This window comes from Plectropomus leopardus, chromosome 11, assembly GCF_026936395.1.
Source record: "Plectropomus leopardus strain MGB_pleo_1.0 chromosome 11, ASM2693639v1, whole genome shotgun sequence".
NCBI lineage: Eukaryota > Metazoa > Chordata > Actinopteri > Perciformes > Serranidae > Plectropomus > Plectropomus leopardus.
In genome coordinates this window covers 28,071,771-28,095,551 of record NC_142186.1, presented here as the reverse complement: position 1 = coordinate 28,095,551, position 23,781 = coordinate 28,071,771, and the positions used below count along the sequence as shown (strand labels likewise).

The window sequence follows — 23,781 nt, the reverse complement described above, 5'->3', positions numbered from 1 at the left end:
ATTTTGACGACAAAATATAGTATATAGTAGTATATATAGACAATGTGATTTGATAGTATAGTATGACGTTTTGGGGAAATTTTGATGACATGTTTTAGCATTTCATTTTGTTAAATTTTTGACATTTTTGATAACATTGTAAAGTATGACGTTTTGGTGACATTTTCAACATTGTATTGCATGACAAGTTGGTGGTATTTTTGATTTTTTGATTTCTTTTTATATTTTTGTCATAGTACAATATGATTTTTTGATAAAAAATCTTTTAGTTTGTGGTATTTTTGATTTTTTGATATTGTTTTGATATTTTTGTCATCGTACAGTATGATGTTTTGATAAAATTTTTGACGACAAAGTGAAGTATGTCATTTTGGTGAAATTTTGGTCGACAGTGTAGTAAGAGGTTTTGTATGAAATTTTTGACGACATAGTATAGTATGACCTTTTTGGTGACATTTTTGACTATATAGTAAAGTATGACGTTTTGCTGAAGTTTTGAGGACATTTTTGACGACATATAGTATGTCGTTTTCACGAAATTTTGGACAACATACTATAGTATGTTGTTTTTATGAAATTTTGGAACACAAAGTACAGTATGTCGTTTTGATTAAATTTTTATGACATAACATAGTATGTCGTTTTGAGGAAATTTTGAATGACAGCGTATTTTGTTTTCGTGGAATTTTGCTGTGGTAAAATTTTGACGACATAGTATAGTATATCATTTTGATTAACTCTTTGACAACATAGTAGAATAATAATTTTTTTTTGTTTTTAAAGACATACTATACCATGGCTTTTAAGCTATTTTGGACATCACACCATACTACGACTTTTTTGGACAAGATATCATACCATGGGCTGGATTTCGGGTGGACTGGATGTTAGAGTTAGTCATTTCCGTCATGCACTGGGGCATGACGGCAGAGCGCCTGTCCTTGACCCACACAATGACAGGCTGTGCTGTCATATTGTATTCTTTAGATTTACCACCAAGGATGCAAAATATAAATTATTGTGAGAAGAACTGCTGTGCAGAGCAGAGCAAAACCGTGATTTAAGAGAGCCAACATTCGGTTTCAGTTAGCTTGTTTTATTATTATTATTGATTTCAATCATTTTCTTTTATCTGTAGTGTATCAAATATTGCCATGTAGGACACAAGAGTGACAAACATGAATAAATATCCTCTTCATTCTATTAAAATATGCTTTCTTATAAATATATAGACAGAATATTTAGTAATTGTTACACAGTCTTGATAAAGAATTCTTACACAGCTTAAAAGGTTATTTGATTATGTTATGTTTTTGTTAAAGAGATTCAGATTTTTTGAAGTGGAGCTGTATGTGAAACTAATCTGTAGTCAGTGTATTACACAGAGTAGATGCCTGTCGGCACGCCCCAAGTTTAGAGAAGCAGGCTGGAGACCGTCATGAAACCTAAACAATGTACTGCTTTGGATGGGAGCAGCAGCAAAATGCATTTTAGATGCCTAAAAAAAAACAGATGAAGTAAACGTTATATCGTGAGTATTTTTCGCTTTACCCTTCTACGGACAGCCCCTTTCAAAGGGGAAGCCATTAGTGGCATCAGTTTCACATTTAAGCTCTCATCAAGGCCACCAGACTCCATGAAGACAAACAATAATTTTGGCTCACTGAACACAGGAGCTGCTGGTCTACCACTGCTTCGATCACTTTGTTAGTTTGTGTTATTGTGTGACATTAGTGAATCTGAACTTATGACTTTATACACAAAATTTACAAAACACATACCAAGTCTGGCTGTGAGGGAAGCAATATATTGTTTTAGGTGACTGAAAAATTTTTTTTGCTGACCCCATTCACAGCAATACATAGATTACTTTGCTTCTGTGTCAGACTCCAGCCTGCTTCTCCAAACTGAGGGCGTGCGTGACTGACTATGGACAAGTTCCCCATACAACCAGTCATCTCAGACAATCTTAGGAGCAAGTCTTCATTACAAATAACATTAAAGTATATGATAAGTGCACTAAAGGAATAACATGTAGCTCTGCGTGTGGTTAGCTAAAAGCTCCTGTTAGTTTCATGGTTGGATGTAGTGACTTTATTCTCACAGCAGCAGGAACCCCATGAGGAGAAACAGAAGGGGCTTCATGAAGGCTGAGATCCCCTCGACACTCAGTGACGGAGCTCCTAAACAAGACATGAAGACTGAATGCAAAGATTTCCTCACTGAAATCCTATTTCCTTAATCATTTTGACACTACGAGCGTTGAGCTCCTACATAAACACTATTTTCTGCAAATATGTGACATTACAGCTGTGTGCATGTGCGTTCTTACCTGAGTGGCCAGATGTTTGTTTTTTGACAGGTGACCCGGTCTCGGCCCTTTCAAGAGCTGCCCGCTGATTGGGTCTTAGGGCAGCTCGCTGGTCATTTGTCACCCTGGCAGCATTGTTAGGTCCAAGACCCTCCAGCTGATCTTCAGAGAGCGCCTGGATGGAAAACAGAAGGTGGTACAGAGGTCAGAGGAGTGGAAAGGGGTTTCATATCCTTTCGAACAGGGGTCTTCAACATTTTTCACTCCAAGGACCCCTTAGCTGAAAGAGAGATGAAGCAGGGACCCCGTGCTTCATATATTAAACAAAACATTATATTAAATTGGATCTAAAAAAACATGTGGGGCAGCCTAAAATGCCATGTACTTTTTTGACATAACTTACTATGGCTTTTGTGTGAACCATAGAAAAACATCACCAAAAACATACACTGTACCTTTTATTCACTTCCCACGAAGCCTTTGCTGCATATATTAGATAAATCCTGAAAAACATTGATGTAAACTACATCCTGACTGGTTGGTGGAGGCATACAACTGCCAGGCAGTAATTCTAATTTTTAACAACAACAAAAAAAACCTTTAAGAGATCAGTTCCTCAATAAAATAACTTAATAAAAGGGAGAGTTTTTTAAACAAGATGTGGTGTTTTTAGAAGCTGATTGTAAAATAGTATGAAAAATATTATTTAAAAAAAACAACCTAACAACCATAGCCGTTACATTAATGTACTGTGCTTGAGTACAAGGTCCAGTATTGCCCTTTGAAATGTAGTGGAGTAGAAGTACAAGCTAGCATAAAAAAGGAATGTTCAAGAGAAGCCAAAATATCTCCATTTGAGTACAGTATTTGAGTAAATCTACTTAGTTACTAGCTTTGGTGATGGAAGGATGGGAGAAAGGTTTGAGGAAGTTACTCACAGCTAAACTGGTTGGTGGTATTAGTGGGATGCTGGATTCACTGAAACAAGAGAAGACAGAAAGGTCCAAAGAAGCCATCTCAGGTGCATCCAGCCCAGCTGAGGGAGACAGAAACAGTCAGCATTTTGGAAGACGCTGCTGAACCCAGAATGAGGTTTCAAACTAGTTTCTATAGCAGCCTACAGTTTGCAGTACTTCTGAGGAATACTACAATGGGATTAAGTTTCCTGCAGAGATCACATAATAGAGAGAGTTATCTAACCCATGATGTTGTTCAGATCACACACTTGTGCTTGAGCCCAGGTGCTGGGATTTCCAAATAAAGACACGGCAAGATTTTTCAACTGCTTTCTAACCCTGGGGGAGAACTGAACATCACCAATTGAGCCCACAGCGTCCCTGTAAAACACACACACAAACACACACCTTATATAACAGTAAAAATACTTGATTCTGCTTTACAGAATGCATATTGCGTGATAAATGTAAATTTAATAAAAAGCTTGAAAGAAATCTCACTCTTGACTGTGAAATCATATTGCCACAAAACTAAGCATTCAAAATGATTTGTCAGTATAACTCAAAAAATGCAAAATTGAAACCATAGATTAAAGGGACAGTTCACATCGAAATCCTCTTACTTGTAGTGTTATTTATTGGATTATTTTGGTGTGAGTTGCAAAGTGTTGAAGATATCGACTGTAGAAATGTCTGCCATTTGCCTTTTGCACTCGACTTACATTTGAAAAACACAACATCAGTGTCTCATGACCTACAGATCTTGTGGCGAGTGCTTTCATATCAAAACTTTTTAATTTCTACCAAACTAAGCCTGCAGACTGTATCACCATGCAGAGAGACGCGTGCATCTACTCATGGACAAGAGGCTTGAGACAGTGTGGGATACAAACATTAATGGGGTCCTCTTGGCTGAACTGTAACTTTAGCTAACTTTGTGGTGCTGGGTGAACTGGCAGGGATGCATGCATCGTTCTGCCCAGTAAAACGGAGCAGTTCAGATGAGAAAGAAAGGTTCCCACATGAAACAACAAGTTCTGTGGATTATCTTGAGTAACAGGGTCATGATTTCTGGAAAGAGACATTGCTTTTGAGTTTTTCTATGTATTTTTTGATGCTTTGAGCACCACAAGCTGAATGCCATTTGGTTCTATTGTATTTGATTGAAGGCAGAAATCTTTATGGCTGGTATCTCCAACATAACAACAACGCATTTTGATTTTGGGTGAACTGTCCCTTTAAAAATAGGGGAAACTGCATAAAAACCCTCAGAGTTATGGTTACGTGACAACTTAAAGCTGTATGAGATGAAATCAGAAGATGTTTTTTTTCCATCTCTTGAACTGTCTAAAATTGCTCGCAGTGAATTCACTATAGTGCACAAACTTGAAGGCATCTTTGTTGAGCTGCTCGATCTCGCCGGAGTTTAGGCCATTAATAAACGAGCTCAGTGCAACCAAAGCCTCAGCTCCCAGCTGCTGCGCCACCACTTTGTCATATTTAGCATCAGCCTTCCACACCGACATCATCTATTGGGACAGGTTATCTTAATGAGTATTCATCATAATAATCAGTATAAAAGTCATTAGAATATGAAACTGTTTTTGTACTTTACCTGTGACTCATTCCAGCCACAGTTGGCGATTGTGTCCAGAATGTCCAGTGAGAAGGGGAGTTTCTCTAAGTCTGTGTTGGAGAAACCCCGAGCTATGCAACCTAACTGCGTCACCTCACTCTCAGTCATCTCTGACACTGGGCCCAAGGTCTGTGGAAACACACAGCAACACTTATGATTCAAATGAGTCAGGCTTTTACTCAGAAAATGATTGTAATGACCACACAATTTTGGATTTCCATACATCTATCTATCTATCCATCCAGACATCTATACATACACAAATCTGAATTTCCTTTTATAGATTTTATAGAAACATACATTTTTGGATTTTTTTCCATACATGCACACATACACACATAAATACATACACATAGGTATTTGGATTTCATTTCACACATACATATACATATATATATATACATATATATACATATACACACACACACACATATATATATATATATATATATATTGGGATTTCTTTCCATATATATACACAATACATACTACATATATACTGCATGCAGAGGGCTTTGCTTTCTTAAAGAAAATTTAAAATATTTTCCGTACAGTCCTTAAGTGCAGTGATCTGACTTTAGGTTAACACCGAAACTCAAAGAATACTAAAAAAAAAACAAAAAAAAAAAAAAACAACATACCATGAATCTTAGAACAAGAGAAAACTATAAACTGCACCAGAGTCCTCTGCTTCTTGAGTGAACAAGAACAGCATCAGTTCCTCCACTGTACCTCGATTGCTTTTTTAATGAGCACAGCCAGTTGGTCTGCCCTCCAGCCATAGATGTCCCCGAGTATTTCTACAGCAGCGAGGAAGGTTTCTGGTGACATTGTAGCGAGCTGTTCTGCTGTCCAGAAGACGTTGTCCATTTCCAGTTCTTCAATCAACTCCACAGTGGGCTGTTTAACATCACCGTTACTGTCAGCTGAGAGAGACAAGAGAGAGACGCATTGCAGGTGATGAACAGAAAGGTGAAGTAGAACAGTGCATCCCCAATTCTTATTACTGGTGGTGAGATCGAAGCATTTCTTTCTCAGGGCGACGGAGTCATGATGCGGGCCAGACCTCAGGTCATACAGGACGTCCTTCACCCAAGGCTGACAGAGACAGAGAGAGGAAGAGGGAGGAAAAGCAAAAAGATAAAATGAGAAATACATGTACAACTTAAGAGGGCAGTGCAGAGCTCCCTCTTTATTTTGAGTGACTTGATAAAAATATGGGACTTTATGGGACAATACAGCACGTGAGGGAGAAGACAAAGATACAAACCTTATTGGGCAGAGCAGAAATGGCATCGTCATCATAAAAGAGGAGAAGACCCACTGCCTCCAGTGTCTCAGCTGTCCAAACAGATGGATCCCTGCAGAAAATATAAAAGGAAACTAGAATTACCATCAAGTTGCAGTTTACATCCATGTCTGTCTGGACCCATATGTAGTGAAGACTTAAGGAATTAATTAAAAGGTTTTAACTGTATTTGTTTTTATGTGGGATATAAGTTATCACTGTATAGAGACACGTATGATTCGAGTGTAGAGTTTACAATAAGAAACATGCTGTCTTTACTTAGACGCTATTTTTACAGAGGAGCGCAGGAGACTGATAGAGAGCTTCATCTTATGGTATAACAGCATTCACCCAAAGCTCAATATCAGCCAATGAGCTGGTGGTGGACTACCAAAGAAATGTGCAAGATCACAAAATTGTAGCCATGGCAGCTGACAATGCTTTAAATATGTATGTTGCTGCAAATAAAGATTCAACAGATTAACAGATTCTAAGATGTGGATGCTTCACGGCTCCAACCTGGCAACACAGAAGATCTATACAATCAGCACAGTTTCAAGGTAGCCACCCAAAAAAAATTACTGTCAGCAATTCAGTATCTGACCAAATGTCTCCCCTTCTGTTATGCGGCTGAATAATGGCCAAAAAAGGGCATACCAAGGCTCTTTTTTGACAATTTGTATATGAAATGTCATCATCCCATCATTTTAATCAACATTTGTATGAATTTTGGTCATAATTAGCGTATGAATTCTCGAGTTATGGCCAAAAATGTGTCTTGTTAGGTGACTTTTGACCACCAAAATCTTATCAGTGCGACCTTGAATCTAAGTGGATGTTTGTGCCAAAAATTGAAGGATTCCCTCAAGGCGTCCTGAAATATCACATTCAAGAAAATGGGGCGGACTAAAAGACAAGACAAAAATTCAAGCATTATTTTTTTCATAAAAATACATAAGACTATTGCTTTTTCTGTCGTTGCTTCAGTGTCAACATGGAGCATTCCCTACCCAAAAGTGTCCTTGACCAACTGAATTATTTCTGCCCTGTGGCCTCGAGGAATGTACTGGCAGCCAGCCATGTCCTGGAGGACGGAGCTGAGGACATCAGGGGCCAGGAGGAGCAGTTGGGAACGCTGAAGCTCACATAAAAGCGGTCCGAGGAGCAACACATCCTCATAGGCCAGCCCAGATACGTTGGTCCCCTGCAACTACACATTAAATATCTGTTGTAGAACACAGACACAGGTCTCACAATGTAATTTAAGCATATGTGGAGTAGTAGGTTCAGGCAGGGGACAATTTAAAGGAAAAACCTAAACAATAACGATGAGGAAAAAGTCTCAACCCCAATGACTGCTTAGGAAACATTTTGGACAAGAAAGCCGACACCATCATCAAAACACCAAATGAGGTAAGACGGTTTGTTTTAATTTCCAGGAGCATTTTTGCTGCTTTAACAGCTCATGGTGGCTCAACACGTCACTGAGACTGTTTATATCCTTTAATTTGTCACCCTTCTGTATCCTTGTGTGTACCTGGGCCAGGCAGAGCAGAGCTCTCTCGACCAGTGCCGGGCGAGATGGAGAACGAAGAGGTAATAAGCTCAGGTCGGCCTCTTCCATCTTGATGAGGAAGACAGGGCACACATCTTCAGTCAAATCCTTCACCTTTGAAGGCCTGGAAAAGTGTAAATATACAAATATATACATGTATTTTTATTATATCTTCTTTTTTTAATCAAATGAGACAAAGAGACATAGAGACAGACACAGAGACAAAGACAGACAGACAGAATTAGAGGCAGAAAGACTGACAAACAGAGACATACTGTACATAGAGACAGAGAGACCAACCAACAGACAGACAGACACAGAGACAGACAGACAGACAGACATAGACAGAGAGAGACAGCGAGAGAGAGAAAGACAGAGACAGACAGACATAGAGACAGACAGAGAGACATACAGACAGACATAGGGACAGAGAGAGACACAAGACATAGAGACAGAAGACTTACGAACAGAGAGACATACATAGAGACAGACATAGAGACAAAGAAATACATAGAAACAGATAAATAGACAGACATAGGGACAGAGATAGACAGAAAAACAGAAAGACAGAGAGACATACAGACAGACATAAGGACAGAGAGAGACACAAGACAAAGAGACATACAGACAGACATAGGGACAGAAAGAGAGACAGACACACAGAGAGAGACAGAGAGACCGACAGACAGACAGACAGACAGACAGACAGACAGAAAAGACTGTTTACGGCAGGTGAGGAACTAGGCTTGGGGGTATTTTTTCCATCCCCTCTTTAGTCTTGAAAAAGTCAGGTGTCTCTTTCTCCAAAGTTGCAAAAAGCTTGCGAGCAGCACATCCAGCCTGAAAACACATTTGTTATCAGTTGGTATATACAACATGTTTTATTAACAGAAGTGTGTACATACTGTATGTGTGAGCAAATACAAACATACCTGCAGTTTGGAAAGCCACTGCGGAGTCTCTGTTATGTTCTGGACCATGTCTTGTGTGTCACTGTCTGCTACTCTGTCGATCATCTTACAGGTTACTCCCTGAAGAAGTGAACCCAGCTTCCTGTCTCAGCAAATAATGTGTTGAATGTAAGCAGGTAAAGGGACGGCAGATGTACTGTATGTACACACAGTAACAAGAGCATGCAGATAACAAACACTAACTATGTGTACATAAGCCTGCATTAGACATGACTTTGGTACATCTTAGTGAGTTTTTATCATTATATGTTTTTTATGGTGACTCAGAAGTAATAATTTAAGTCAAGTGTAATTGTTTTCTGCCAATATTAGAATGTGTTTTAATGTTAATCGTTTAATATATTTTAATTTAAGAAATACAAGATTGGTGCTCAAACTCTGGTATGTGAACCAATGGTGGCATGCAAGTTCCCTCTAGTGGTACCTGTACTAAAAGATGTACAAAAAAAAAAAATAAATACACACACACACACACACACACACACACACACACACACACACACACATATATATATATATATATATATATATATATATATATATATATATATATATATATATATATATATATATATATATATATATATCAATAGGGTTGCGCGCGATTGGTTCCCCACCATGGACATCGCTATATGCACTATATATCTTAATATTCAGTCTATATTTGTGACCAAAAGTGAAAGCCAAACCCTGATTTACATCTATTTGGCATTTCACCTCGCTATATTTGCATTTTTTTCCTCACAATGTCTCTTGGCTGCCTGTTGCTTACAGTCTGTCACGTGGTTGCTAAGCTTTCTATCAAGACCCAATCTCACTTGCGTGATTTTGGGTTACACACCTATAAATGTCTCAAACACAGAAAATAAGGTCAAAATAAGAAAATATAGGCAGCGGGCAGAGTCTCTTCAGAAAAATATATTGCCACACACTTCTAGTGGGTCATAAGTAATGTTTACTGGGATTACTTCTGTATAAATCTAAACATTGTTTTATTTTTAGGAAAATCCTGCATAATGTATCTTTAATGACATTGTGAATGGCCACAATTAAAACCATTGCAGCCTTGTCAGATGCTTTATTGAGCTTTTGTATGTCTTGTATTGAATGGGGTTTAGATTATTCTGTTCACTGCTGTATATCTTACCCATACCTATACCACGGCTTCTTTGGATTGTACAACTTTTTCACCAGGTAGGAAGCCTAAAGAAAAGACAACAAAGTAGGAAACATTGCATAAATTTTCAGTAAATGCAACTTATTACTTACTAACTTAAACTCTAATTCTGGACTTCTATGTTTAATCCTTACTCGAAAACCATTTAACATACAATGGGAGCCTGAAACCTTAAAAGCATTCTGGGGAATAAGATTGGACACTGCAATGAACAATGGCTGAGATAAATGGTGACTGCATCTTGTTACAGTGTTGGCTGAAAACGTTTTTTGAGATTACTGAAGTGTGATGCTGTGCTATATTTGAGACGTGGCTGAGAGAGCAGAGCAACATGTGCCATTCGGAGGAGCTTTGATTCAAGAATGCAGGAAGGTGGCGAGACATTAAAGGGGTGTGAAGGTAGATCAAGGTTCATAATATTAATTCTACAATGTGGTAGTTGTACATTTTTGTTTTACACACTTTTACACTCTGAACATGAGTTTTGCTTTTTACCCACCTCGCCAGTAATGTGTAAAAAAACCTAACAAATAATGATAGGTGTATGTTCTGTAAGCCACTGCAATTTTATAAGCAGAAGAAAAATAAAAAAATAACCAATAATAATTTATGATTAAAATAATAATATTACAAAACCTTACTTTAAAAAAAAGGAAAAAAGGGGACACATTTCTAAAAGCTTCTGTAATCCAGATTGTTTGATTGCATCAATGCATCAAGCAATAATGACTCGAATCAAACCAAAAACAAGCCAGATAATTCATAATATAACATAATAAAATGTGTTAGGAGTTGGTTGTTGTTGGCAGAGAGCAGGTATTCGAAGATAATACCTGTGACCGAGTCCATATTTTCGTCACCGCTTGGTCCCAGGAGGTGATGTTTGCTTTCTTCAGTTTGTCTAAAGGAAACGTTTGAAGCAAAGGGCCAAACAACTTCTTCCAAAGCTGTGATGGATCCTCATTTTTTAATGGCTATTGGGAAAAAAATGTGAAAAAAGTGTGTAAGAATAGTATCACAGATAACACAAATTACTATTTATTTCACATCGAGATTTGATATCCATTTGTACATTTTCTCACAAACGTGAGCTTCTATTTCTTGCTTGTGTCTCCTTACTCACCCCCTGCAGCAAGGCCATCAGCTGCCTCTTCCTCATCCTCCTGGTGATGTTCTTCAGGCTCTCTGGATCTGTCATCATCTCCTTGACATGCTTGAGCACACAGTTTGGTAATCCGTCTACAAATGACTCAAAGTCCATCAGCTCTTTACCGGACACCACTTTACACTGAGAGAAAGCAGACAGAGATGAGTAATTAGTGAGAGCATGTGAGAGACACGCCTCCAGTCGCCATGCAGACTCACCTTATTGCCAAGCAGATTCTTGACCAGGGCACGCAGCTGGGAACGTGTCCATGGGATAGTGGACCTCAGTTTTTTAAGAACTTTTTTGAGAACTTCGGCAGGGACCTTGGACAGTTCTTTGGGAGACAACAAGGCAATACTTCTACCCAGTGCCTTTAGTGCCTGTAGTGTCTCATTGCCACTGATTTTTGACATCAAAGACTTGACGAGGCGTTTCTTCAACTGGAGGGTAAATAGAGAATAATCAATCAATGAGATGAATGAAATTTGTTACGTGTGTCGTCACCGAGGGGAGACATGGGTGAAAGTTTGGGTGATTGAATACCTGTTTGATGTTAGGGTTCCTGCAGTCTCCGCGCTTGTTAAGCTCGGAGAGGAGTTTCGTGCTGAGGTCAAGAGTCAAGTTTGGAGCCGCAGAATAATGACAGAGCAGTATGCCGAACCTGATGAAGTTTAAAAGCAAAATTGTAGTGATGAATTCAACCTTGAAATGATATCTCTCCCTATAAATTCAAGTAAATGTGTTTTTACGCAGAGCTATTATCCTTATAGTTTTAGTTGGTTACCTTTATAAAAAACAGCTTTTTGTCACATTAGCTGGAACTGTCAAAACATCCTCACAGTAGTACAGCCCCAATTTCCAAAAACTTTGGACATGGTGTAAAACATAAATTAAACCAGAATGCACTGATTTTACACATCTGTTTTGACCTATATTTAATTGAATACAGTACAAAGACAAGATATTTAATCTTCACCTAACTGTTTAAAAAAAAACACACACTCAGTCTGAATTTGATGCCTACAACATGTTCAAAAAAGTTGGGTCAGGGGATACAAAAAAAACTGAAAAATTGTGGGATGCTCAAAAACGCCTGTTTGGAACATTACACAGGTAAACAGGTTAACTGGCAACAAATTCAAATGTTAGCTTTGCTGATATTTGAATCATGATTTTGTTAGTGCATTTCCCTTTTCTCACCTTAAATGTTACGAGAAACATATTTTAGAGCACTGTTAACCTGGCCGCCGTGTTGAAACTCGCCAAGTCAATTATTACACTAAAATATGTTTCTAAAAACATCTGAGCTGAGAAATGGGAAAAGGAGTGACAGAATCTTGATTCATCTTTGATCAGCGCTGCTGACTTTGACAATTTGACCAAAATGAGCAGTGACTGACTGCATTAGAGATTTCTTGGCTCTGACTGGCTTTTTCCCTTCAGCCAGAGCAGATTCTCGCAAATGCCATTAGAAACACTACGCGGAAGAGGAGAAACATGACTTATTTCATGTACTCCTGTGCAGATGCAGTGACAGTCTCAGCAAAAACAACAAAGTCAGTAAAAGTTACCAACTACAGATTGAAAGCATTTTCTTTTACGATGAGTGTTTCTAATAATGCGCCCTCTCATTTATCTGTTAGACTTTTCCTCCTTATATAACCTGACAGCTTCAGCATTCAGGGTTAACACTGAGAAAAAAACATTGAGATATTGTTCATATTTCCTCTTCAATTTTTTCAGGACACAACATGGCACTTAAAAATCTAAAAAAAAAAACTAATTTTAAGAAATTATTACAGGATAGAGCCTTTACCATGAATATTCTTAGTTTTTATGTTTTTCCTCTCTCTATTTTTTTTTTTACTGTAAAGCACTTTGCAACTTTGTTTTGTTGCTTCATAAATTAATCATAAAATAAATAATTCATAAATTATTATACGCTAATGTACAAACATTCATGCACGAATACACACTTATCCATATTCTCAGTAAACTCCGTTTTATTGAAGCACTCTCGAAATTCTCCCAGCAATTTTTTGCCCAGGCGGGAATTCATCTTGAGACTCATACTTGTGGCGCTTCTGAACTGGCCTGAGCGGACATATTCACACAGCTGAAACAGAAAGTGTAGAAGAAAAATCAACAGAGCTACAAATTAAAATGTTGTCAGTTGCTTTTTACAGTTTCACTGGTTCTCACCTGTTCTTTGGGAGCAGAATCCACATCACTTGTGTCCAACAGGGAGACGTAAGGTCCTATCATGTCCAACGTCGTTAAGTTCAGCCATGGCAGTAAAGATTTGCAGGGCTTCAGCGACGCTGCAGAATGAATGAGGCTGTTACAAGTCACACTCATGCTTACACAAAAGTGATGATGGAAAAGAGGCAGTAAAAAATTAGCAATTAGGGCTTTGGGGGTATATGCAACTGTCACCATTGCTTGAGACTATTGCCTGCAGCGCTTGGAGTTGAATGATTTCTTGGATTGGCATGATTTCCATGATTAAAGCTCCATCTAAACCAACACTTGCAAACATGCACACTATGTGTCCACAAGCACACATAACAGATGCAGTGTTTCTTTGACACAGGCTATCCCTCACTGTACTTCCTCTTTGTTCTTATCACAGTTTCTTTTGCCGGTTTTGTACCATTTGCAAATAAAAAGCTGCCTTTTGCGTACATCTACTTCCCACTCTTCCTCTTGGTCTCTGTTATTTTATTTCAGTTTGCTTTATTTCAGCTGCATCATCTTTTCCTTCTGCTTTTTTCTGCATATTTCCCCCTTTTTTTCTCTACAGCCACATCTCTTGAGCGCTTATTTTCAAAGGTTTTTTTCTGTCTCTTCTACTTTGTGCCACCTGGCTTGTATAGCATCTCTGCCCTGTTCCTTTTCTTTGGTTCCTTACTGTTTAAGGTTAGAGATTGATTTTATCTGATTTTATCATGAAAAGCTAATGTTGAATATGTCAGAATCTTTGATTTCTGACTTGACTAAACTAACTTCTTACTTGATCTTGAGGTAGATGGTGGCCTTCGCGTACAGTTGAAGTTCCTTTGGGCAATCAGTTCTTTTAACCATTTAAACACCCGAACCCTTTTCTCTTGAGACATGGTACCATGCTCCTCCGTCATCATCTCCATCCTGAAACCAACCAACAATTTTAAGAAAAGTTGCAAAGAGACAGTGGAGAAAGTAATTGCATAGCACACTCACATCATTTTCAGGTCCAAATTGGGGGGAGGGTCCATTCCTTTAAATGGCATATCCTTCAGCACAGGTTTGGCGGCCCGCTGCAGTGTGTCATATTCCTCTACGGTCATGTCTCTCTGTGAGGACAAAGCCTCCAAGGCCTGAGGGGCCACAAATGCTTGCATGTAACATGCAGATGCAGCCTGAGGGAATAAGAAGGATGGCAGGAATCATTATACTGTCTGCATTGGTCAGTGGATTATGATAAAGATTTTGGCATTAGTGGAGAATACTGACGGAGGAGTTTCTCATCAGCTTGATCATAGCTAGAAGATGGCGGACTTTACACATTTTATTTGCCTAAAAAGGTAGAAAGAGAGACAAGACAATGAATGTGTGTGGACTAAAACAGGCCCAATGAAAACAAAAAATAATAACATGTCCCATCAACCATTGCAGGTCCAGTGTGTAGGACTAAGGGGGATATACTGGAATATAAAACTGTCAGCGAAGCACACATCAGCCTGTGCTAGGTTAGCAGCCTGTCTCCAAGATGCCAAACTGCATTGGAGAAAAACTGATTTGTAAGTATAAACTGCCTTATTCAGTGTTTGTGCTGGCTTAAATCACTGGGTCTGTTTGTTTTTCAGTAGGAAGAGACCTTCAGCTGGTTGCAATCTGCAATCTTCACTGCTAGCTGCCCTAAATCCCTCTACATCTTACACACTGGCACTTTAAGATAAGCATTTTGATGTTTCAAATGATCAATAACAAACACATCATCTTTAAGTAAAGAAATCTTTTGTGGTTGAAGTGCTTGTACATGTATATTCTCACCTTTTCATCATCTTGTGGCTCTTTGTTGGCTTTTTCGGGGCAGACTGAACGCTGGATTTTGAGATAAGTAGATAGAGGGGTGTCGGATTGCTTAGTGTCTCCATCCGCCACAGGCAAATCACTGAGAGAGAGTTAAAACAAGCTTTTGGTGAGTAAAAAATATTTTAAATATTTGGCATTGTGTTTAATATGTTGATTAATTTTATAACTTTTAATCAAGTGAAATTCTGCTTAGCCCATTTTCAAATTTATAGCAACATTTTGCTTCATTCATCCTGCACAGTATGACCACAGTCGTCACACACTCACATTTTCTGCATGTTGGAGCAAATACATTAAAAAAATATATAAAATAACAGCTAAATATTTTTACAAGCCAAAGACACTTATTGAAATTAACCAAAGTCACAGCAGGGTCCCGCACAGAGACACACTAAGAGAATCACCTGTCATTGAAGAGAGCTTTCAGCTGCATCTCCTTAGTCGCCAGGTATCCTGTAACATAGCAGCCCTTCATGTTCATATGTTGCACAATTAAAACACACCGGGATTGGTCTGTGTGTTTGCCATGTATTAGCCGGGATTCATGTTACAGAGGGCACTCGTAATGTGTGCAAACATACACTCTCACATTCATAAACTAAGAATGGGATTAGGATTTGCACGGTGAATAAGATCTGTCTAATGTTGCAAATGCTCTCTTTTCCTCTCTTTCTCTTTTAAACACAAATTCATTTAATTCAAAATAAATACATTATGAGGTTCCTCACCTTTCTTCTCACAGCTCCTCATCTAATAAAAAAAAAAAGACGTAACATTATTTGATGTTTTTAAGTGTAAGGCACAGAGGGCGCTCATGAAGGTACTGATGTGCAACAGGTCGGTCAAAGCACTGAACAGTTTCTAACCAGAAGATTCAGCTGGTTATGATCCGCAGTCCTTATCTAGATTCCCTAAATCCCCTAATTTACACCCTGGAATTTTAAAGGTAATCATTTTAATGCTCCAAATCAATAATAAATAACTATTTACATCATCTTTACATTAGAATAAAAATCTCTTGTGGTTTAAGTGCTTGAGTGCAATCTGCAACCTCAGCCACTAGATGCCACTAAATCCTACATGACCACACCGTCATACCTTATTCTCAACCTTGATGATTTTATGAAGCAATAGAAAGCTTTCAAACAAATACACTACTATACACTAATGATAATAAGTAGACTCCTTATGCTTTCTCTAAAATTTTTGCCCCACATATAATTTTTGCCCCAGTTACCATCATCTACCCTTTCTGACTGTAAAATTACTAAAAATAGTAGAATTTGATTCCATAACTCCTCTACATACCTCGTATACACTAATCAATGCTCTTCATGAGAATGACTTCAGGAACAGAAATATTTTTCACAATCTCAATGTGATGATGATGACATGTCATTATCTAAAGCTGACGATGGTCAGCTGATTCTGACAAAAAGAAAAATGTCACAAAAAAGCTTGATGAGAATCTCAAAGCAAAACAATTCAGGATATTACATACCAGTTTTGTGGCCATGTCATTGCAGTTAGGTTTTTTTCCAGGCCTCCCACCTGGTGGCTTAGCTGAACAGACGATATTGACATTTATGTTAGCATGAACAACGTGAATGCATTTTGGCACTTTTAGGAAGAAACGATGCATGTGGTGGTGTAGCTGCTTACCCACGGCTGTGCAGGTCACAATTAGTAGAAAGAACAATGCTCTCCCTTTTGGGGCCATGGTGAGAAGACCGGCCTGCCTGTCTGTTGAGCATGAGGACAAAGTTGGCGTTAATTTAAACACAAATCACAAGTGGCTTTGACTTGACATATTTCTTAGTCATGAGCTCTCTAAGTTGTTATGGAGCCTGTCTCCATGTGAGCCACCGGCAGTTTTCTGACATACTTCCTCCTCTGGGGATTGGTTATCTAGTTACCACATTTGTGACTCATCCTGTGGGAGACTTTGGAGGATAACATGCTGTGAAAAAAACACGTTCAGTAATGTACATGGTGCACTTATAAGCTTCTTCCCTCTTCCAAAGTCACCTCTGCACAGACATTAACTTTGAATTCCACATTGCCTCGCAAATTTTTCGTTCTCTCTCAAACATTTGCATGTAGCTATTTTGCCTTCATATTATTTGTTTGCTTTCCTCTGATTTGATTACCTATTTGATTATGCCAGATGACTACCAGAAACGGTAGACTAAAAATAGGAAAACTGAATATTTACTAGTTTTATGTCTCAGGTTCTTATTAAGTCAGACAAGATTTTCTTGTCTAATCATTTATTTGCTGGTTATGTAACCAGAGGTATTCTTATTCATCAAGAAGTATTTTGGCATACAAAATCAAAAAAGACAAACAAACATGTTTTATATCTGAACATGTTTCAGAAATGTTGTTCCCTCAACATAACTGTGTACCTTAAACAATCTGCACATCACAAAAACTGAAAAAGAAAAATAAAATACTTAAATTATTTAATAAGTATGAATACGTTTCTACTTACATGTTCTGCGTCTGCTCCCGATCGAGTCCAGAAACAACGCAATTTAAAATCAAGATCTGGACAAAGCGAAGACGTGTGTTTCGATCCTCTGCCTTTCTCTCGTGTGAGTTGGCTGGGTGGTTACCTGTCCTCAAAAGAGTCAAAGCAGGTGTATGGCAGATGTGTGTGTGTGTGTATGTGTGTGGGTGTGGGTGTGTGTCTGTGCGTGTGTTAGAGCAATACAGAAAGACAGACAGCATTGCTGAATACTTCTGATATCAGGAAATTGCAAAATCATTATTAATGTTGTTAAAGGATGCTCTTAAGGCTATGACAGCTGTTAGTCTCATCCTTTCATAAAAACAAACAAATCTGACACCACGACACACAATGCTGAGTGACAACATGATCATTAATGAATGAGTCTCCGTTGGACGAGCAGTTGTACATTTATTTTTGTATATAATGCGACGCCATGGTTATTCATCTTATCATACATCATTTCCAGTTAAAGATGGAAAAGATGGATGGGCTGTCGTAATCCAAAAGCCACAACCAATTACAGCTGCATTTTACAAATGAAATGAAATAACAAAAGCAAAGATAACCACACAACCACACAGAGCTGTACACACTCAGGGCAAAGAATAACAGCAGCCTTTGAACGCTCAGCAGTGACACACAACACATTTGAATGTAAAGGTCATTGCAGAAGTGCTGATGGTTAAAAAGTGCAGATGAAATAGCTGCTAGATGCTAAATCCAACTAAAACAGTATGGATTTCAATAAGAAAAAAATTTATCACATTTATCTCTAAAAATTAAAATTCAGTAAAGTCACCATGACATTTTCACATCCATAAATGTTTCTGTAGTCTAAAATTTTTTCACACACAAATGTGAATCCAATTTTCCTATGGCATGCAAATGATATAAAAAAACAGCACAAAAGAAAACAACACAACAAGGTAAAGAATTTTAAAGGAGAAAGAAACATTTAAAAAAGAGTAAGAAAAACACTTTCTTTTGCATCGTCATGAAATAAATGAGTGAAGTAAATATTATATCTTGACTGGTCCATATTCAAATCAGTGCCGACTACAGAATATCCATTTAACAACTGGGCCAAAAGTACAGACAACAATAGTCACTGACAGTTCTTTAAAAAACTAGTTGCAAGCCATAAACACAAACTCTAGCCTTCACTTTATCCCTCCACAAAGATGTTGTTAATGTGACAACATAATGTGACAAACAGCACCGTGTACTGTATGCGTAATACCCCGAGGACATCTTCTTCTCATTAACCTTTAATAACACTCATTAGGAACGGCAGTTACCATCTTTCCAATTAGCTGGCTTCCTGCATGTGTGTGATAAGAAATCTGACGATAGCGTTATCAGCTGAACAATGAAGCTGATGTATTTTAATCTTTGTTGTTACTAAATGAGAGTCCATTCATACTTAATGTTGTGCTGTACAGAGAAAACACAGAGACTGTTGGATGTGTTTTACTCCATGTTTCCTTCCATTTTGGAGCCAATAACCGCATGAAGGTTTGGGTTGGTGAAGTGATCTAAAAAAAACATTGACACTTATTAGTGGGCAAAATTAAGTTCACAGTGTTGTTAATTTGGGTCCCCATTTACCTTGGCAACAACTTTCTTCCTGGGGTCAGCTATTGTCGTAGCATATCTGCAGATATCTTTAATTCTAAATATTTACAGATTTTTTTTCATGAGTAAGAATAATGAATACAGGTACTTACAATTGAATTTCCACATGTTGAAAAAGGATTTTTACTAGTGAAAATGTAATTACCAGTTTTAGATATCAATAACTGCAATCACGCAATATTTGATATGTGAGACATATCAACAAACCATTCTGGATATGTGGCCATCATTCTATTTATGATATCTGTTATGTAAGAACCACCGTAAATGTCTACAATGAACGTTTTTTGACTTGTGATAAATGAGTTGTAGTTTCCAATTGCAAATAGTCATCATGGATTACATCATAAGATGTAAACCTGGAATTATAACATGTCAAAACTGAATCACAGATATCAGGAGTTGAATTTGAACAGAATTCAGCTGTAAAAGTTGACTTGTTGTATTGAAGGTACTGATAACAAAAAGGAACATCTCTACTGGTAAGAACATTTTGAAGTGAGAAATTAAATGCAGATCTCTATTTTAATTGCTACAAGTCAAAATTACATTATGGACATGTTGGCTTGGAATTCTAACTTTTTTTTAAAAAAAGCAACTGTTTATCTACAATTGCTGTTCCGGCTACTGATAAAACGTTAAAATAGCTTGCTAAAATATCAAGCTCTGGCTACACACACAATACTGGTTAATAAGATCAATTTATTATTGGTTGTCTTTTCATATGATAACACAATACAGCTGCATCATAACCAAACATGTGACACACCAAACAATTAAATAAACTACTGACTGAGTGTGTGTGTGTGTGTGTGTGCGTGTGTGTACAACTAACCTGCAGCAAACTGGCGGATGTCAGCAGGCCTGTTAAGTAGCACCTCTCTGCGAGAGAACAGAAATGTGTACAATAACTGCACAACTACAGTATGATATTTACGAAGGAGGCAGCACCCTGCGACTGATCAACAGCAGATATTCCTCCCTGAGACATATCGACCTCCAAACAGCTTAGACTTTTACTGGGCTTCATTTGTGTCTGAATGAATATATGTTGTCAGATTTGATCAAATTAACTGCCATATTATTGTAAACTATATGGCGTGTTTTAAGGATGTTTGGCTACATACAACAGGTAGAATATGCAAATGCTATCTGTTAGACATCATTAAATGGGTCACATTAAGGGCAATTCAGAAAAGACTTTAAAGAAGATGTTAATTACTATCAAAAAAAGTTATGGCCCTGCATGTACTCTGGGAGAGTCTGCCTGAAAAAGTATGTCAAACCCACACCAGCAGATTTGAATGTATTTACATTTGATTGGCTTTAATTTCTACACTTTAAAAACACATATTTGCTCTCGTTTTTAGCAATTCAGAACCGAATCGATTCACAAATCCTAAACATCGCCTTAACCCTCTATTTTCTTTTATCATTTAGAAAAGTCTTAATAATTTGGAGACCGTATGTCGCCTTACTTTTTTCGCTAGTGGAAGCTGCCGGCTCTGCCGAGCAGAGGTGACTCCGATAAATCGTAGCTCTTTTAGAAGCCTCGGTGTCCAGCCTGGGAATTCGGGTGTTTTTACGGGACTTTGTTCAAAACACATAATGACAGATCCGATATTGGGTGTCTTCCGTCTATATTTTATCCATATTTCGATGATTAAAGTACATTAGCATTGATGCTAAACGCCATATTGGTTTCCCATGATTCCTTTGGAGCGGTTAGAGATTTGATTTGGTCTTGTCGTCCAATCAGAAGACGAGCCGACGCTTTGTATCCGCCTACGTATTCCACACGTCATCTGGAGCAAACTGCACTGTGATTGGTCTAATCCTGCTGTATCTATCGCTCTGTGTTATTGGTAGCGCCTTGTGCATTAAAACAAACTCCAGTAGCCCCTTTAATAATCATAATCATAATAATAATAATAATCATAATCATAATCATAATCATAATAATAATGAGACAAGGGTAAACCAGGAGACAGTCTAACAAGCAGCAGGGCCTCATATGGACGTAAACCCTGAAGTGTCAGGAGTGTGATGTGGCCCTCTGCAGCATCACATAGAGGAGCTACTTTGCAAAATGGCACAGATATTGGGATACACAAACAACTGCAAAATGAAAAAGGATGGGACTTGTTTTGGAAAAGTGTGTCCATTTTTTGAACTATAATAATAACAATGTTTAATTTTTCATTTTCTGATTCCCGACACTTGGGAGAAAGGTTTCTACGACAAAAAAACTTGTACATAATAAAACCTCCATAATTTCATTCACGCTTTGCTTTCATAGCGTAATATGCCACTGGCAAAACAGACTGGAGTAGATCCTAAAATTACACCTCATATATTTTGAATCGGGAATCGATTTTGAATCGGAGATCGTTATGAATCGAAAATCGATTCTGAATCAAAGCGTGTACTCAAGAATCGAAATTGAATCGAGTCGTGAGATACTGACAGATTCACATCGCTATTTGTTAATATTTCTGCTTAACATTGTCTGCAAATTACTGTACAGTTTCTCTATAGTTTATTTGCTGGTTTCTTTCACATACTACCAATGGTTGAATGTAACTAAGTATATTTATACAAGTAGTATATTTTATTATGAATTCGAGGTACTTGTGTTTGAGTATTTAATTTCATGCCACTTCATAATTTCATTACCATTATTTGAATTCTTTATTCAGTTTACAAATTAGGATTTTTGTATATAAAAAACAGAAGCGTTTATTAAATCTGGGTTTGTTTGTTTTTTTGTTGTTTTTTTCTACAGGCAATTTGTCTTTTTTGTCTTTTTCAATTTTTCAAAATATTTTTTTTTTTTTAGTGTTTTGGGTGTTTTTTTTATAATTTAGATTTTTTTTTTGTCTTTAAAAAGTTTGAGTTTGGAGGTGTTTTGTCTTTATATATATATATATATATATATATATATATATATATATATATAATATTCAAGTTTTTATTTTTTTTATTATTTTTTTAAAAACAATTCTGAGGTATGGGGTGTTTTTTCCCAATATTTTTATTTATTTATTTTTGAATATTTGGGGGGGTTTGTGGTTTGTTTTTTGGGTGTGCTCTTATTTTAAGTAAGTTAAGTAACATTTGCCATGCAGGAGTTCTTGTAACAGAGTATTTTCATACTATGTCTGGTCATAGATCACTGCATCATAGATCTATTTACAGGTACACAAAGGCTGGCTTCAGCTTTACTCAGGGATTGAGCTCTTACATCCAAAGAGAGACCTTGTTAAACGCTATTAAAGCACATGAGCATGTTGGTTTTATTTACGCTCCAGTCTCTGGCATGATCACTAAACTCCCTCAGCAGAAACGTGAGCAAAACTCACCAACTGCTGACTGACTTTTCACATTAAACAAGAGCACACGAACCAACTAACCTTAGAAAGTCGCCTATCAGTACCTCCACTTCTGGGTGGGATCTCAAATACTTCTCATTGTCAATTCTGGTCTTGATCTGAGATTCAAAACAAAGCACATGTTTGGTTTGTTAATCCGCAGCGCACACATCAAGCTGCGGTTTGTGTAGCATTAGCATTTTAGCATGGTAAAATCGCTCGGTGCTACCTTGAACTGTCGCAGTTTCTCCTGCTGCTCAGCGTTTAAAACACCGACGTCCAGCTTCGCCAGACCGCCTGTTACAGCCATCACTTATCCAACAGTGTCTTTGTAATTTATTACCCTACAGCGTCCACTCACTAGCGGTCTAAAGTCGGATATGTTTGTAGCTCACAGGCAAGACGGTCACCTGTAACTGACACAGCTGTAACTAGTGCTGCTATGGAAACGACATCCGGCAATTTACGGCTGCGTCCGCGAGGTGGAAGCACGAGACTGGGTTAAAAAGTTCACTTTTTGTTTTTGTTGTTTTGTAAATCAAATTAACATTAATCACGTTTTAATTGGGGAATAACCAAAATAGTAAAATAGAATAATCTAAAAAAAACAAAAAAAAAACTTTACTTTATTAAAATGTACCTGTTCAAAAATGACATACATTTTATCACACTGTTTATTTTGAACATGTTTTATTTGATTATTATTGTTGTTGGGTTTTTTAATCTGCTATTGTCATTGGGTATTGTGTACTTTTATTTATGTAGCCTAATTAATTAATTTGATTTGCCTCAGTGCAATCTTAGAGGTAGTTTGCAACATTGCTTATCTGTTTCATTAGTGGTACTTATGTTTACTGCTGGGGTTCATTTTCTTAGTATTTCTTAAAATTGGCTGGTTTTTATTTGCCCAAATCCTGCATTGTTTTAAATCTGAGTTCAACCATGAAAAGGACTTCATAACTTTGTTTTTGAAAGGTGCTTTATAAATAAAGTTCATTGCTAAGCTGTCTTTCAAAACTGTTTTTAAAATCATTTTATTTTGTTTTCTTTTGATGACATAAAGTGCCAGGTTTCAGGAGCAAGTTAAACCTTGAGTAGCCTATGTCATGAAAAGTGCTGCTTTAGCAGGTTTTTTACCCTGACCA

General features: G+C 37.5%; 1 protein-coding gene across 3 annotated transcripts; it reads right to left on the bottom strand.

Moving 5' to 3' along the window:
- Nucleotides 1-1,085: 1,085 nt before the first annotated feature.
- On the bottom strand, nucleotides 1,086-23,087 carry riiad1 (regulatory subunit of type II PKA R-subunit domain containing 1). 3 transcript variants are annotated; one of them, XM_088084517.1, is made up of 31 exons: nucleotides 20,744-21,060; nucleotides 20,101-20,147; nucleotides 17,610-19,165; nucleotides 16,778-16,858; nucleotides 16,617-16,678; nucleotides 15,844-15,865; nucleotides 15,520-15,568; nucleotides 15,074-15,194; nucleotides 14,534-14,596; nucleotides 14,261-14,439; nucleotides 14,055-14,188; nucleotides 13,244-13,362; nucleotides 13,018-13,157; nucleotides 11,585-11,702; nucleotides 11,260-11,481; nucleotides 11,018-11,182; nucleotides 10,728-10,868; nucleotides 9,871-9,920; nucleotides 8,679-8,799; nucleotides 8,474-8,586; nucleotides 7,729-7,870; nucleotides 7,202-7,401; nucleotides 6,174-6,264; nucleotides 5,911-6,001; nucleotides 5,636-5,829; nucleotides 4,883-5,032; nucleotides 4,654-4,796; nucleotides 3,512-3,648; nucleotides 3,250-3,347; nucleotides 2,333-2,486; nucleotides 1,086-2,183 (listed from the first exon to the last, which is right to left on the bottom strand). In XM_088084517.1, the coding sequence occupies exons 4-31, from the start codon at nucleotides 16,833-16,835 to the stop codon at nucleotides 2,101-2,103; spliced, it is 3,360 nt and encodes a 1,119-aa protein (XP_087940643.1). In that variant the 5' UTR covers nucleotides 16,836-16,858; nucleotides 17,610-19,165; nucleotides 20,101-20,147; nucleotides 20,744-21,060; the 3' UTR covers nucleotides 1,086-2,100. The 3 variants fall into 3 exon arrangements, with proteins under 3 accessions (XP_087940643.1, XP_087940642.1, XP_042346523.1); XM_088084516.1 differs by lacking the exons at nucleotides 17,610-19,165; nucleotides 20,101-20,147; nucleotides 20,744-21,060 and having other exon boundaries at nucleotides 5,636-6,001; nucleotides 16,778-17,144; XM_042490589.2 differs by lacking the exons at nucleotides 1,086-2,183; nucleotides 2,333-2,486; nucleotides 3,250-3,347; ... (24 more) ...; nucleotides 16,778-16,858; nucleotides 20,744-21,060 and adding exons at nucleotides 22,679-22,755; nucleotides 22,866-23,087 and having other exon boundaries at nucleotides 18,019-19,165.
- Nucleotides 23,088-23,781: the final 694 nt, after the last annotated feature.